At 41.4% G+C, this 15,303-nt stretch overlaps 1 protein-coding gene across 1 annotated transcript; it reads right to left on the reverse strand.

Moving 5' to 3' along the window:
• Window positions 1-795: 795 nt before the first annotated feature.
• Window positions 796-15,031, reverse strand: angptl1b (angiopoietin-like 1b). Its single transcript, XM_075483935.1, has 5 exons — window positions 14,842-15,031; window positions 9,708-10,543; window positions 7,131-7,324; window positions 5,774-6,044; window positions 796-3,009 (listed from the first exon to the last, which is right to left on the reverse strand). Exons 2-5 carry the CDS (start codon window positions 10,504-10,506, stop codon window positions 2,822-2,824), a joined length of 1,452 nt encoding a protein of 483 aa, XP_075340050.1. The 5' UTR covers window positions 10,507-10,543; window positions 14,842-15,031; the 3' UTR covers window positions 796-2,821.
• Between the last annotated feature and the right edge of the window lie 272 nt (window positions 15,032-15,303).

The raw sequence follows: 15,303 nt of genomic DNA on the forward strand, positions 1-15,303 counted from the left end.
AAAGCAAACCCACCAGTTTAAATATCTCCTGCCCTCTGAGACGGGTTCCCTTCAAGGATTTCCATCCATAGCATTGATTACAGGGTGAGGGAACCCACGGCTTTTTTCATTGAAAGATATTTTTTACAAAAACATACAGCTCAAGTACTTTCTGTGTGGAAAGAACGTAGATTATTCTGCGTTTGAAGGCAAGATTGGGGTTGCGGGTTAGCGTGGAAAAATAACTTGGAAATTTGGACCGATTCCATCCCAGTACATCCCATCCAACCCTTCCTCCCTCCCTCCTCTTTTTCTTTCTCCATCCTGTCTGGTTTTCAGAAATGTGCTTCTCGTTGTCTGTCCCAGTGCTTAAAACTCCCGGCGCTTGGTCGGCATATTTTGCGTGCTCAAAAACCACTCAAAGCTTCTTTTCCTCCCGACAATGCTTGTGTTTCATGGAGTCATACTGAACTTTAATCAAAGTCCAAATGAGAAAAACATATAAGGCTAATTTCCACATGTGTTAGCACACTTTGAGAATGATTGTCCTATTTACAGTGGAGAAAACTGGTCCTTTTTTCTGTAGTATCGTTGCCTGTTCCCTCAGGACACCTGGCCCATTTCACTGTTATGATAACTTAATTATACACATAAATTATCTGCGCTTCGACAAAGTATTATAACATGCAGTATAAAGGTCATTTTAAGTGTAGGAATTTAGAATAAAACCAGCACTGTTTTTGAGCAATCAAGTGTAACAACTGTGCTCCTTCAAATCTGAAAGTGTATACAGAGCGCACTATATGCAGTCATGTGAAAAATCAAGTACACTTGTTTTAATTCGATGGTTTTATATATCAAAACATAATTTCAAGGTAAATATAACCTTAGATAAACAAAATGACCTGAGATTCCACACTGTCATTATTCATTTATTAAAACTGAGCCAAAATGCAGAAGCAGTGCGTGAAAAACTAAGTCCATCCTTTGTGCTTCCATGGGAGTAAAGAGGGTCAGCAGCAGCCGGGTGCTGCTAATCACCTGATCAAATGATCATCATCAATGTGAGCACCTCTATAAAAGCAAAAGTTTTGTCAGTTTGCTGGTCTGCAGGAACACAATGCCAAGGAGGAAAGACATCAATAATGATCTGAGAGAAGTGATTGTTGCTGCTCATCAATCTGAGAAGAGTTATAAGGTCATTTCCAAACTATTTGGAGTCCGTCATTCTCCAGTGAGAAAGATTATTCACAAGTGGAAAACATTCAAGACAGATGTATATTTTCCCAGCAGTGGATGTCCCAGCAAGTTCACCCAAAGGTCAGACTGTGCAATGATCAGAGAAACTACAAAAAAACTCAAGAGCTATGTTAAATGTTAAAGTTCATGACAGTACAAATAGAAAAGACTGAACAGGTTGGCAGGTTTTCAAAATTGCATCTGAACAGACCACAAAATGGAGACTGAACAAGTACGGCTTGTTTGGAAGGGTTTCAGGAGAAAGCCTCTTCTCTCTAAAAACAACATGGCAGCACAGCTTAGGTTTGTAAAGTTACATCTGAACAAACCACAAGACTTCTGGAACAATGTCCTTTGGACAGAAGAGACCAAAGTGGAGATGTTTGATCATAATGCACAGCGGCACGTTTGGAGAAAACCAAACACAGCATATCAGCACAAACACCTCATACCAACTGTCAAGCACGGTGGTGGAGGGCTGATGATTTGGGCTTGTTCTGCAGCCACAGGACCTGGACACCTTGCAGTCATGGAGTCGACCATGAACTCCTCTGTATACCAAAGTATTCTAGAGTCAAATGTGAGGCCATCTGTCTGTGAGATAAAACTTGGCTGAAATGAGGTCATAGAACAGGACCAGCAAATCTACAACAGAATGTCTGAAAAAGAAAAAAATCGAGATATTACAATGGTCCAGTCAAAGTCCAGAACTCAACAAAAATGCTTTAGTGCGACCTTAAGAAAGTTGTGCATAAAATAGTCCACAGACCTCAATAAACTGGAGCAGTGTTGCGATGGGCCAAAATTTCTCCACAACAATGTGAGAGAGTGATAACATGCATTGTTGCTGCTAAAGGTGGTTCCACAAGCTGCTGGGTGTACATAGTTTTCACATACTGCTTCTGTGTCTTGGTTTGATTTCTGAAAAGTAAATAATGACATGATGTAATATGTCATATGTTTCTGTTCATCTGAAGCTGTAAATGACCTCAATTCTTTCTTTCTATTTTTTATTTTATTTTTTATATCGAGATATGTAAAACCTTAGCATTCCAAGAGGGTTTATTTGACTTACATGACTGTAGGTATGGACTAAATGTGTTTACTGCCTCCAAACACTTCAAATCAAATACCAGATATGAATATCTGAACCAGACATTTATCTTGGTGAGGTAGGAAAAGCCACGTATAGCTCCTGTGATGCTTGTGACAGTGAAGTTATAAAGTTATATACCTCCTCTTTGTTAAGTAATGTAGTACTGAGAGCACACAGTCAGTCTTCAACAGAAACATATATCACCTGCAAAATGTTGACAGTTGTTCTTCGTTTGCTTTTACCATATATGGTGGAGCTCTGTATTTCATGAAGTCATATGCCCTTAATTCTTTTATATGCATCTGTTTTGATAAAAAAAAAAAAGTTTGTGTCTGTTACTGCTGATAATTTCAGCTCACTATCTGATGGGTCACTTCCATCGCTGCAGTTCTTCCATCTAACATCAACCACTTACTGTTGACATATAAGGTAACAATTTAAAATGAGTCTTAAATATGCCACGGCCACCACAGCTGCCCCTTGACCAGTCCGAGTAACACTGTAGTCTCAGTCTATGGGCCGGATCATCATGCGGACAGACTTCATGGAGTAGAAGCCTCCACCGTAGTCGGCCCAGAAGATGCCATCCTGGAATTTGCTGCGGTACACTCCTCCGGTGTACCAGACACCGTTGAGATTGGCTTGGCCGCAAGCGTTGTACCACCAGCCCCCTTTATGGAAATGGGCACAGTTACCTGTTGTAGGGAAAAATGAGGATCATTAGCTCGTGTGAGAACGTTTGTTTTTTATGGAAACAGTATTTCTCTTAGAAAATAAGAGCGTATTGAGAGCTTTTTCTCGCCCTTATTTCCAGCCTCTGTGCCTGCATTTGTAAACGGAGTTCACAGGCAACGATTCTGGAAGTGTTCCTGAACCCAGGCAGGGATTTTCATAACAGAATAATGCCTGTTTTTAATGAAGTGAATGAATTAACCGAATTCATTGCAACACTTTTTCCAGCCGTGTCTTTTTTAATACCGTTTACTGTTCCAGTCTTTTGTTGGCATCTTTTTGAGAGGTGTTGCTGCCATGAAATTCAAGATGAGCTGATGCTTTTCACGACATAGTCCAAGGTCTCACTTTTAATCATTTGATATGTTTTCTCTGGTAATCTCTAAAACACAGACAAAATTCTGCACTTTTTTTTTTACTGTTTGTAATCAAAAGTACGACCCTAACAGCAATGGAAGTTTTGTTGCTCAAAGTCAGCCAGTTTTGATTGTTTCCAAAACAATCGCATTCATTTTGAAATAGTCCTAATCTGCGTATTTACAGAAAGCTTCCCAAAAGCACAATCTATTTTCCAGCCCGTGACTCTTAACATCCTCACGGCAATAAATGAAAAGTTGCAGAGGTCATGCATGCAAGTGAGTGATCACTATTTATTTGCTAAAGGAAGTGAAGGCATTGCTGGAGGCTTTGTGGGATTCCAGCATACAGCTAAGACTTTGCATCGCACTGCATTCTGGGTCTGTTTGAAATCCACGAGCCTGAGAAAACGCAAAATTCAACTGTACACTGCGCCTCTGCAATGCAACAAAGTTGGGTGACTGTGTTAAATGCAGATATTTCTATATAAGAAGTGAATGGAATGATTTGCAAATTGTTTGGAATTTTGTTTTGAGTTTTGATGTCAGCAGAATTTTAAGTAGTGTTTGTGGATGCAGTGACTAACTGTGTTTACTGACAGTGGTTTTCAGAAACGTTCCTACAGTGATCTCCAGCACATGTTGGGCCATTTTCCAATGCCTTGCTGCTTGGTTACCAAAGATCATAGCAATCCAGAGAGATTTAGCTGTTTTCTTGCATAATATTATGGAATATAAGGTCATGTGGGGAAAAAAAAAAAAGAGTGCACCCTTTGCTTCCCTTCAATTCTCTTTTCCTTTGAAGACGGATACACCACTTTCTTACAGGAATACACATAATCTATTCACCAAATTCAACAAAATTCTATGTTGAGAAATATTATTTTTACACTGATGAACTATTTTCCTGCAGGTTCGTTTAAAGAGTGGTGAACCCCTCCCCGTCTTTGCTTGGGAAATATTTCACACACCATTTCCACACACGCACCGCAGTCTTCATTTCTGACCGGAGATTCTCGACATGCTGTATATCACCCACAATGTTTCCAGCAGGGAGAGCACATCTTCAGCAGAATGTGTTCGTGTGAACAATAACCATGGAAAAACATTCTCCCGAACATCTCTGGTGCTCGTGTGTGAAATTGGCTTCAGTCTCGCTGGGATGCTTTTTTTATACTTTCTTTTACAAGGAGGTTTATACTTTATGCAACATTTCCTGTTTTCCTTGCCCCGTTACGAGCTTTTTTTCCCCCTAAAATGTGTTGTTGGCATCCAATACTAAAAGAGCAAAGATGACTCAGTGTCCCTACTTTTTAGGTGACAGGGTAGTTGAGTGTGATAACAACGGCTTAAAGGGGAACTCCGGGGCATTTGAAGCGTGTTTCCATTGCTAGAGGTTGTCAAATAATGATAGTAGGACACAGAGAGGTGCACATCTGCGCTCCCTGTGTGAAGATCGCTCTGTCCGCACAGCATGTCATGCGAGGCTAATACGTGGTGGCTAAGGGGCAAGCGCTAACCCTTCCACGTAAAACAACAACTTGCACACTGCAGAAACGTCACACCACTTTATAACCCATCCGACAATAAAGTCACAAGCCTTACCATCAAAACCATATGCATGGTTCTCACATTACTGGCATGGGGACGTTACAAAACAACTTTATAAACAGCATGTCACTCACCGGCTGGTTGTAGGCTCGCGCATGTGAAAGCCCAAAAGAGTCGATGGAGAATAATCCCATATACAAAACAATTATATTCTCTAGAAAAACTGCGTTCAAGTATTTAAAACATTACAACAATACATGCCCAGTAATATTCTTGTAAATTTTTAAATACTTGAACGCAGTTTTTCTAGAAAATATAATTGTTTTGTATATGGGATTATTCTCCATCGACTCTTCTGGGCTTTCACATGCGCGAGCCTACAACCAGCCGGTGAGTGACATGCTGTTTATAAAGTTGTTTTGTAACGTCCCCATGCCAGTAATGTGAGAACCATGCATATGGTTTTGATGGTAAGGCTTGTGACTTTATTGTCGGATGGGTTATAAAGTGGTGTGACGTTTCTGCTGTGTGCAAGTTGTTGTTTTACGTGGAAGGGTTAGCGCTTGCCCCTTAGCCACCACGTATTAGCCTCGCATGACAGGCTGTGCGGACAGAGCGATCTTCACACAGGGAGCGCAGATGTGCACCTCTCTGTGTCCTACTATCATTATTTGACAACCTCTAACAATGGAAACACGCTTCAAATGCCCCGGAGTTCCCCTTTAATACTGCAAATTCCAAGGTCACGATAGTAAAACGGAAGGTCTACGCATGGATATAATCTGATCCACTTTAAAGAAAGCACTGCAGCTCCATCTACCTGAGAAAGCATCTTTGTCTCGATCCAGAGTGGTGAACTGTTTGCCGTTGTGGCTGCTGAGGGAATCCCCGGCATTACCCTGGTATGTGCCCAGGCGCAAGCGGTAGCCCTCGCTTTCTGGCTCCAGGTGAAAGCTGCTGTACTGAGCGTACACCTTCTTGTCCATCCAGTCCTCCATCTCCACCAGCAGCTTGTAGTCGCCCTGCCTCCCTAAGTTGTAGATGCCTTCCAGGCCGAGCCAGTATTCCGCATCTATGTTGCCAAAGCCGCTCTGGATCAAAGGAAAATTAAAGGGAAGGTTACAAAAAGATTACAGAAAATAATGGGCCGAGGAGTTTAGAAACATGAGCATTATTTAGGAACCTGAAACCTCTTGTGGAAGCAGCTGTGGGATTGCTAGTAGAGAAAATGAGAAATTTCTCCTTGATGATGTTTTTATCATTGTTCTGTAATCCGTGAAAACTTCAAAAGAAAAGAGAAAAGGACTGTGGCAAACGAATGCCCCCTTGTCCATATGAAATTCAAGAGAAAGCTATGTTGTCGAGTTTATGCTGGAAGAAAAGCATCTCTCCTCAGAATGCTGCTCCCCAAACCCTACAGATTTCTTGAATTGTGGCTAATGGTGAAACTTGGGCACTTGTGTTGAATAACCATGAGCCATCAATGTCTGGGCACAAGGCTCAAGAACACTTCACTTGGCAGAAGAGGTTGAGGTCTGTGATTATGGATTAGTTGAGTGAGCCAACAGATGATGAATGATGTGGGGTTTTAGTTTGGGACTCTGCTGTGGTTCTATGTGTGTGTGTGTGTGTGTGTGCGTCTCAGCGCAGAGACAAATCAGTGTGGAAGAGAGCAATTTAGCCTCCAGTTAGACATGCACAAAGTTGGCCGGACCGAATGGAACACTGGATTGCAGCAGCTGCCTGCTGTGATATTCTCTAACTCATTCTCACAGGGCTTTGATGATGGCGCTCTATACGGTGTGGTGTAAGCCAACCAGCCATCCATCTAAGAAGGAACCATAGTAGAAGTGGCTGTGGAAAGAAATGCTTGCAGATTGAGCTGTGCAGAATACCTTCTTAGTGGGGCATCTAAAGTTTCATAATGGAAATCTAAAAAAAAAAAATAAATTACCTTGCTCGAATATAGCTGATGACAGGGCGCTATATTTTACAGTAAGTGAAAACACAAGGATTCAGCCTCAGGAAATTATCTCAAACAACCCAGACAGTCCCCAAGGCGGGTCATATAACGACACCATTGTTGTCTCTGGAAGAGCTAAGAATTAACAAGCTGGCCCAAGAAAGAAGAGAAGAAAAAAAGACAGACCGACCAGAGGAAGTCCCATTGTCATCACCTTGTAGTTTTCCCAGTTTCTGAAGAAGTTAACTGATCCATCTCTTCTGCGCTGGATAACGGTCCAACCCCCGTTGTCTATGTCCTGTTCACACCAGACCTGCAATGGCCTCTCTGCTTCGCCCGGTCTGATGAGATACATCCCGCTGGTGCTGTGACCGGCCTCCTGAGCCTCCAGACAGTCTCTGAACGGACCTGAAGGAAAGCACAATAAGAACGTGGAACATGCAGTGAAAGACATTGTCCAGCTCTAAATAGAGAGCAGGCTAACAGTAGACTCTGGTGATGCTGTAAGATTATCAGAATTCTATTGTAATTTTGGAATCTGTTTTGAAATCTGAAATCTATTTAACTGGGTTGGACATTTAAGGAAATCCAAGCTAGGCAAATTAGCTTTCAACAGAACTAGTTTAGTTTGTAATTATTTTTTTATCTTATGATACCACGAAAGAACAAATCACTAGGCTTAAATTTAACACTGGAGCATCAAAACTGATTTTCCATCGCATAAACCAAAAAAAAAAAAGTTAATTAGCTTTTACTCAGATTATCAGTGACTGTCCTCCAGCTAGCCTGATGTAACTAGGGCGCAGTCAGTCAGCCTGGTCTCATGGAAAAAAGTGAAAGAGTCAAAACCTAAAACTTTGTATTAACAAAAAATCGTGTCACTCATGACAATGTTCAAAGAAGTATATTTTATGACGAAGACTGGTTTGTGTTTTCAGCCTGTTTTGGGTGTTGAACTGAGTTGTCAAGACTCAGCCACCAATTATCCAGGAAAAAGCATATTTTGACAATCATTTTTACATTATTACAGTGGCTGTTTTAATGCAAGCGTACCTTTAACTGAGCCATTTTAAACCTTAATCGCGCAGGCTACGTTTTAATGCCTAACCTTAACCAAGTTGCTTTTACTGCATACAATTCCATCGGAACAGCGACTGAATGCAAAAATGACATTTCAGAGGAAAGTTTCCTTAAAACATCAGTGCTCATCGCAGGACTTGAGCCGAGGTCTGCGGCCTGACAGCCATGTGTGGGAAGGTCCATCATCCCTAAGTAATGCAGCTTTTTTGCCTTTTGAATGTGATGCAACAGTGTGATCTAATTGTCATTGCATGACTATCTCACAAAATGTGGTGATGTTGTGTTCCTGTATGTTGTGATTTTCATACTCATGTAGCATAAAAAAAACATACAAAATCATGCCTATGGAGACAAATCAAAGGATGAAGTTCTTTCATTTTCCGGGGGTTGGAGCCTATTCAATTCAATTCAATTCAATTCATTTTTATTTATATAGCGCCAAAGACAACAATTGTCATCTCAAGGCACTTAGATAGTAAGTCCAATTCAAGCCAATTGGAATTCAATTAATTAATAATAACCTATCCTACCTCCCAACCAGAGGAGAGGCGGGTGCACACTGGATGGGTCAGCAGTCCATCATAGAGGCAACACAGAGACAAACCAAACAGTTCTTACCAAAGCACCGCTGGGCAGCCAAGTAGATGATGTTTTTGTAGCTAATTCAGGTTTAGCCTCAAGACTGGGTTCCACCACTGCAGTTACATGTTGTCCCCCTGTTTTGTAGTTTTCAAAAACTCTTTCTATAGCATGAAAAAGACACATTCTGGAGTCCGACCAAGTATACACGTACACTGTATGTGTGAATGGGTTAATTGTGGCTTGTACTGTAAGTGCACTTGGGTGGTCAACAAGACTAGAAAAGTCATATATAAATGAAGCCCATTTACCATTTACATGTATCTGCTGTAGATCTACAACGTTACACTTGTTTACCATTTCCTCTGAGAACAGGCCTCTTATATCCCTTTAACAAGAAATGACTTTCCCTCATTTTAGGTCAAAAAACCAAAACAGTTGTTGTCAATGTCTGCCTTTTTTCAAGGTCATTTTACACTTTCATAACAAGATTTCTTTAATAGGCCATGCAGCAGTAAGTTTATTTAAAGGGTGAGTTAACGGTTTCCCTACCAATTATAGAATAATGCTAATAAAAGTAACAGTAATAATAGTCTGGACTCTTAAAAACAGAGCTACCTTCGGTACCTCATTGCAGCATGGGTTTTGTCTACCTCTCACGCAATGGAAAAGTCTTGCAAAGGATCATTTTCATACCTAGCTGCATTGAAATCCTTTATACTTTATTTTTCTTGAGCAATGGTAATTTAAATGCGTCAGGAAATTCTGTCAATGAGCAACATCAAGCAGATCAGGTCTTACTTTGCTTTTCTTTAAGTATCCTGGCTTGGTTCACACGTTACAACATTTTTATTTCCATCCTGGTTTGTGTTCTTTCTGCTGAGCCTGGAGCTGAGTAACAGCTGATTTCGCAAATCTTTAACCTTTGGAATGAGGTCTGTGGCCCATTTGCAGCTGTATTAAAAGTCCTGTTTTATTATTCTGTTGTGGTTGGCCTGCAAAAGTCATGACTGCTCTACATTTTACCGTGACTGTTTTTGTTACTTTAGTGACACAGTCAAAGAATAAATGAATGGAAATGAATTAGCAGAATGAATGGATCACTATCAAACTAATTCCCTCATACACTCACCTTCTGTGCTGAAGTTTCTCTCAGATTTCTCGACTTCTAGGGTGCCTTTTGTGGGTGGGGGCCCAGAGCGAGAGCCCCTTTCCCGGGCAAATCCTCTGGTGTTGTCGGTCTGGATCTCATTGGTAAAACGTGGCACACTGACTGGAATGTTCTCAGGCACCACCTGCACAAGTGGAGGTCCCAGGGGTGGTTGCTCATGCCTACGACTGTATACCTGCATACAATGTTCCTCCAGTGCTCCAATCAGCACTGACTGATTGTTCACTATTGCAGACAGGGATGCATATTTGGTCTCCAGTTCCCTGTACCTCGAGGCTAGGCGCAGTGACTCAGTGGTGGCGTTAAGGATGCGTGTCTCCAACTGAGCCAACTCCAGTGAATTATCCCTCTTCCTTATGATCTCATGCAGCAGCTGCATGTAAAGCTGGGTCACTCTGGAGTTCATGTTTCTGCTCTCTTTCCTCAGCAACTTCATCTCATTGACCAAGTTGCCATCCACGTCCACCACCAACTTCAAAGTTTCCATCTCCCGGCGCTGTTTTGACAGAAGGTCACGCACCGAGGCCACATCCAGGCGCGTCACGCGGTCCTTGTCAGTTGAATAGCCTCGGGCGGCACAGATGGGGCCTGTGATCTTTTGCTCAGGGACCAGGAAGGTATAGGAGCACTTCTTGCTTTCTTCGTTGGCCTCTGGAGCCCTTCTTATCCGGGAAAGGATGGGGTTCTTCGTGAAGGCTTGACTGTTGCTCCAGAGAGACAGACCAAACAGAACAAAAAGGCGCCACATATCAGGTCTCATGATTCCGCCTCTTACTATCACCAAGCAAGCTAGAGATCTATGAGAGGGCAGAGTACATAGAAGGATAAGTTGCGCATTATTCTGTCATTTCCAATAAAAATGCCAACATCAACAAAGAATTAGCCTATCTCCAATTCTTTGCAGACTCCCTCCCCTTTAAATCCCAAGCCAACTGATTCATACTGAAGATATGAATTTTTGAAAAGGCTTGCAAATATATAGTTTTACTTCAAGCCATGCTTAAAAAAACAAGCTAGTTAGTAGTATAGCTATGCAATCACCTCTTCAGTAAGCTCAAAAAAGTGACATTTTCAGCTACCCCCATTCACAGTCACTGCCCCCTTATTGATGAAGCCATTAATGTTTTGAATCCCTTGTCTGAAAAGTTCTCATGACTTAATACTAACTAAACTAATTTTCCCAGCCACCATTTGCCAGTAATGACAATAGTAGGTAAACACAGGCATTACTTATGACAACATTCTGTTGTATTTAGTTTCTGAGCCCTAGTTAATGTCAGTGTAGCCTTGCACCTGTTTACCAACTATTTCTGCCAAAATGCCCATTGAGAAAAATGTCTACCTTCATATTAGCTTTAGCAATGCATTGTATTTTGTGCTAACTAAATCATGATAGTTAGCGTGCTAATTGTAGCATCTATTTCATATCTGTATGTTACTGAAACTTGTTCCTATACTCGTGTTAACATTTGGCACAACACTTAACTGTAGCTAACTGTAACTTCACGGAGATACAGCAGCTACACAATCACGGAGCTGCTATATTAACAGCAGCACTAGCACTCATGTTTGTGCTTATGTGCTTGTAGTCCCATTTTGCAACTCAGACTTCATAGTTGGGTCAGATTATTGATATTTTTACCTTTTGTTTTAATTTGCTGAGAATAGGCAAATAAAGCTAGTACTTATACATTTAAATGGTTCCAAGTATTTTAAAAAGAAGCTACAGCTGGATGATGAATCAAAGGCCAAAGCTGAACCTTGACTCCAGGTGGATCTGTTACGTAATGAGGGTCAGTTTTGGCGACATTGTTTTTCCTTCATTTGTGTCCGTATGGTGAAGAGTCATTGCAAATCAAAACAAAGTTGTTTTGAATGTTTAAATTCATCCAACAATAAAACATTTTTTATCCTGATGTGTTAAACAGCTATGCAAGATTAGGGCCAACACTGAAACCAAGAAAATTGCTGTGAGTGGTGCTCCACAATGAGTTCATGAGACTTGGACGATCAATACCAAGGTGTGTTAAAGCTGAGTTACCAGCACTATACGAAGACTCCCTGTGTTGGCTTTCCGTTTAATTTGTAACCCGTCTTGTTGCCCTATTTGTTCAATTTCAACCAAGACGCAATACTAGAAAACTACACATTTTCACAGATGTTTTCTTTTTCACTCTAATCTGGCTTAATCCACTTAAACCACTGTGTCTGTAAAACTCAGTCAGAGAGCACTGATTGGTTTAGCACAGTAGGAAAGAGCTGCTTGTGAAGACTAAACTCAAGAGTTCTGCTTAATTATGAAGCAAGTGAGCACTTTAATGTACAGTGAAAAGAAGCAGACTTCGACACATGCACGGCTTGTTTCACATGCCACATACTGCAGACAGTCATGCTCTTGGCAAGAGCTGCCTTCTGCTACGATTTGCGGTGGAATAACAGTTCTTCCACCCAACTGCCGCAAATGTGTTATTTCAACTCGTATTTTCAATACATTCTATGACGGGTTCTTTTTCATTATGGCCCTGGCCACATTTGTCTCAGATGTCCCAGTGTGTGCAAGTGTTGAGTTCTGTTTTTAATATTTTTGAAGCTCTCACAGTTCACAGACGTTCCAGACAAAGTCAAATATTTCACCGATAATTCAGTTGATGTGGCATTAAATGACACTGAATACATTATCCGATGGGTTTCCAGCTGAAATCTCTGATGGACTCAAGGGGCGTAGAAATATGTATTTAAGTTAGCAAAATAGTAAAAGCCATCAAGTGATTAAAACTGGGCCTTGCTGACTCATTTGAATTCATGGATTTTTTTCCAGGGTGGTACAGAAAGAATAACAAAAAGATAAAGACGAAATATACTTTTTGTCATGTCGGGAATGTTGTTTCTTTAGTGAAAACGCAGCTGCACCATAAGGCACATTCGCAGCAATATCAACGTACACTATCATCAAAGGAAATCATGCAAACATTTCCAAAGACAGTTAAACAATCAATCACCACATTACCAATTAATGGTTAAAAGAAATATTCTACTTGTCAGGATGTAATATCTTGAAGGCAGATGGAATGAATTGTTTCTTATACTGGTTCGCAGATTACCATCCCAAATCTCCGGCCCGATGGCAACACATCAAATTCTGAATTAAGAACATGTGTTGTATCGCTCAAAATGTTCTGTGCCTCCCAAAGCACACATTAGTCACCAAAAGACAGAAGAAAGTGGTGGATTTAAATCTGGTGATGAATGAGAGAAATTGATGTGCTCAAAGAGCAGCAGGGGCAACAGGGAACCCTGATTTATGAGTAATGTTTTCTGGAGTCTATTTTTGGAAAGGAAGCTTGTGTTTTGATTTCATCGGTTTTGACAGCACAAAGAATGAGGCAGGGCAGGGTACATGCTAAATGAAAAATCCCTCCCTCTCTACTCAGCAGCATGGTTTGGCCCTGGAAGTGGAGGTAGAGTGGTGAGCCAACCTCAGGCTGGTTTTGGCAGTCGAGCCAAATCCAACCAGGAGGCAGCGTGGCGGATGTGACCAAGGAGGTTAAGCAGTCTTCGTCTAACACTTCTGACAGGCACATGGTGTGACCCACTTCACACTGATACTCTTTGAAACAGAATCCTGGGAGGATTTCACAAGCCAAAGGAGCAGAATTAAAAAATTATTTTCAAGACCGAGACAGCTGGAGCTTTAAATCATTTCTGTGGTCTCATCTTGACGTTTAGGTGCACCGAAGAGCTCTGTCCACAGTTAATGGAACATATCCCAGAGGATTATTTAAACTCAAACTGCTCGAGTCACAGAATATAACCCTTGTATCATTTATCTCAGAAAAAAAAAAAACATGCTTACCTCAATGGAATTTTTTGGTGTTTTCGTGAAGTTTCGCGTGATTGATGGAAAGCATCTGAGCCTAAATGAGTTTCCAATAACCATGTTGTTTAACAACACAACTCTGTCTTGAAGCCTGTGTTTTTGCTGTACCGTGTGGAATGAGCTGCAGTTTGATTTACTCATGAATCATAAACTGTATGAGAGCAAAGGGAAAGGCACTTAGAGGAATAGAGGCCATGTGTCAGAGCTCAGAAACACCTCAGAAACTGTCAGTCAGTTATTATTAGCCACAAAGTTCTTTCCCCCCTCTTTCTGAAATCACAGGTCATCCCTTTTCAGTAGTTCAGTCTCAACAACTGGCACGACTGCACGACTCCAACCCCACAATATGAATCTCGCAGGCCTTGACAGGAGTGACAGTGTTTACATAGAGGCTCCTCAGCCGGGGCTGTAAATCTCATTTGCAGTTATTACCACCAGGTTTCTCTCCGTCACTCTCACCACGCTGGTCGAGTCCACAAAAGAGACGTCAATTTCTGAGGACTTATTAAAAGCTAATCTTCTCCTCGCTTTTCCCTGCTCAGAGATAACCAGCAGCCACTTTCATATTAATTTAGTGCTTATGACCAGACAGGTCAAACTTTGTAGCGGCTGTTTTTTCCGCTACAGTACCTCCCTTTTTGAAATAGTCCATTTTAACATAAAAGCCTCTGAAAGAAATATGTACAATTCCCATAATTTCTTAATTTTCCCAGTACAGAATGAATACAAATGAGTAAATTAGAAATCCCCCTCTTTCCAGTCTAACTTTGTTGTGGCTTTTGCTCTGGGCCCATAGACTTTTAGCACCGATTAGCCCTCAAGTTTCTCTGTTGATGCCACTGATTGGGCCCGTCTGCTGAGGAGGCAACATGATACACAAGCTTGGAAAATATGGTCAAAATGTTTTCATAACACATAACGCACATTAGAAAATTCCTTCCTCATGAAGGGATGCACATCTCTACAGCTCACCCTCCTTTTGGAAGATTTTGGTTGAGAACTTACTGCAGTGTGGAAAAACAACAAATATGCCATCATGTCAACAATAGTCAAGGAAGTAAAATCACTTATATCACACCATAAGTAAGTATTACAAATCATTCATGTGTAGCTACACTTGTCAGATACAAAATTACAGAGTACAAGTGGCATTAAAAAATTGGCCAGCAGTGCACTTCAGTTCAACGGATAGTAAAATAAATAAAGCAGAAATCTCACCTGTGTCAGTGAGTTCAGTCAGTGGTCCGAGCGGTGTCTCAATATTGTTTCCACTGCAGGTTCATGCCCTCCATTCTCGTCCCCTCACTCTCAGTCTTGCTCTGTCTTTGCTCTCATTGAGAGTGAAGGCCTGCACTCACAGTTATGGCACCAGCAAAGGCAGTCCAGGGGCAGAGAACAGTGGAGGGTGGTCCGTGCACAGAGAGAGAGAGAGAGAGAGAGAGGGAGGCTGATGGAGTGATTTTCCCTGGAGCTGGAGCAGAGTCCAAGCTTGGCCCTGCCTTCCTCCTGTGATGTCATGTAAAGTTTAGGAGGAGAAGATGGAAGTGTTCACCACTAATGAAAAAGTAATGGATCCAGCTGGCTGGGAGGCACTGATACTCCAAATAAGTCTGGCTGTCAGCATTTAATTATCACAAGGTCTTGTTTACAATGTTAGTTTTTTCTCCCCCTCGTGCGATG

This window comes from Odontesthes bonariensis, chromosome 14, assembly GCF_027942865.1.
Source record: "Odontesthes bonariensis isolate fOdoBon6 chromosome 14, fOdoBon6.hap1, whole genome shotgun sequence".
NCBI classification, from domain to species: Eukaryota; Metazoa; Chordata; class Actinopteri; order Atheriniformes; family Atherinopsidae; genus Odontesthes; species Odontesthes bonariensis.

Bases quoted from the DNA above. Each gene is read 5' to 3' on its own strand.
- angptl1b (XM_075483935.1), bottom strand. From the start codon at position 10,506: ATGAGACCTGATATGTGGCGCCTTTTTGTTCTGTTTGGTCTGTCTCTC. The intron at 6,045-7,130 runs GTGATGACAATG...CCTTTGATCCAG, and splicing joins GAAACTGGGAAAACTACAAG to AGCGGCTTTGGCAACATAGA. The intron at 3,010-5,773 runs GTAGATGGAGCT...TCCCTACAACAG, and splicing joins AGACAAAGATGCTTTCTCAG to GTAACTGTGCCCATTTCCAT.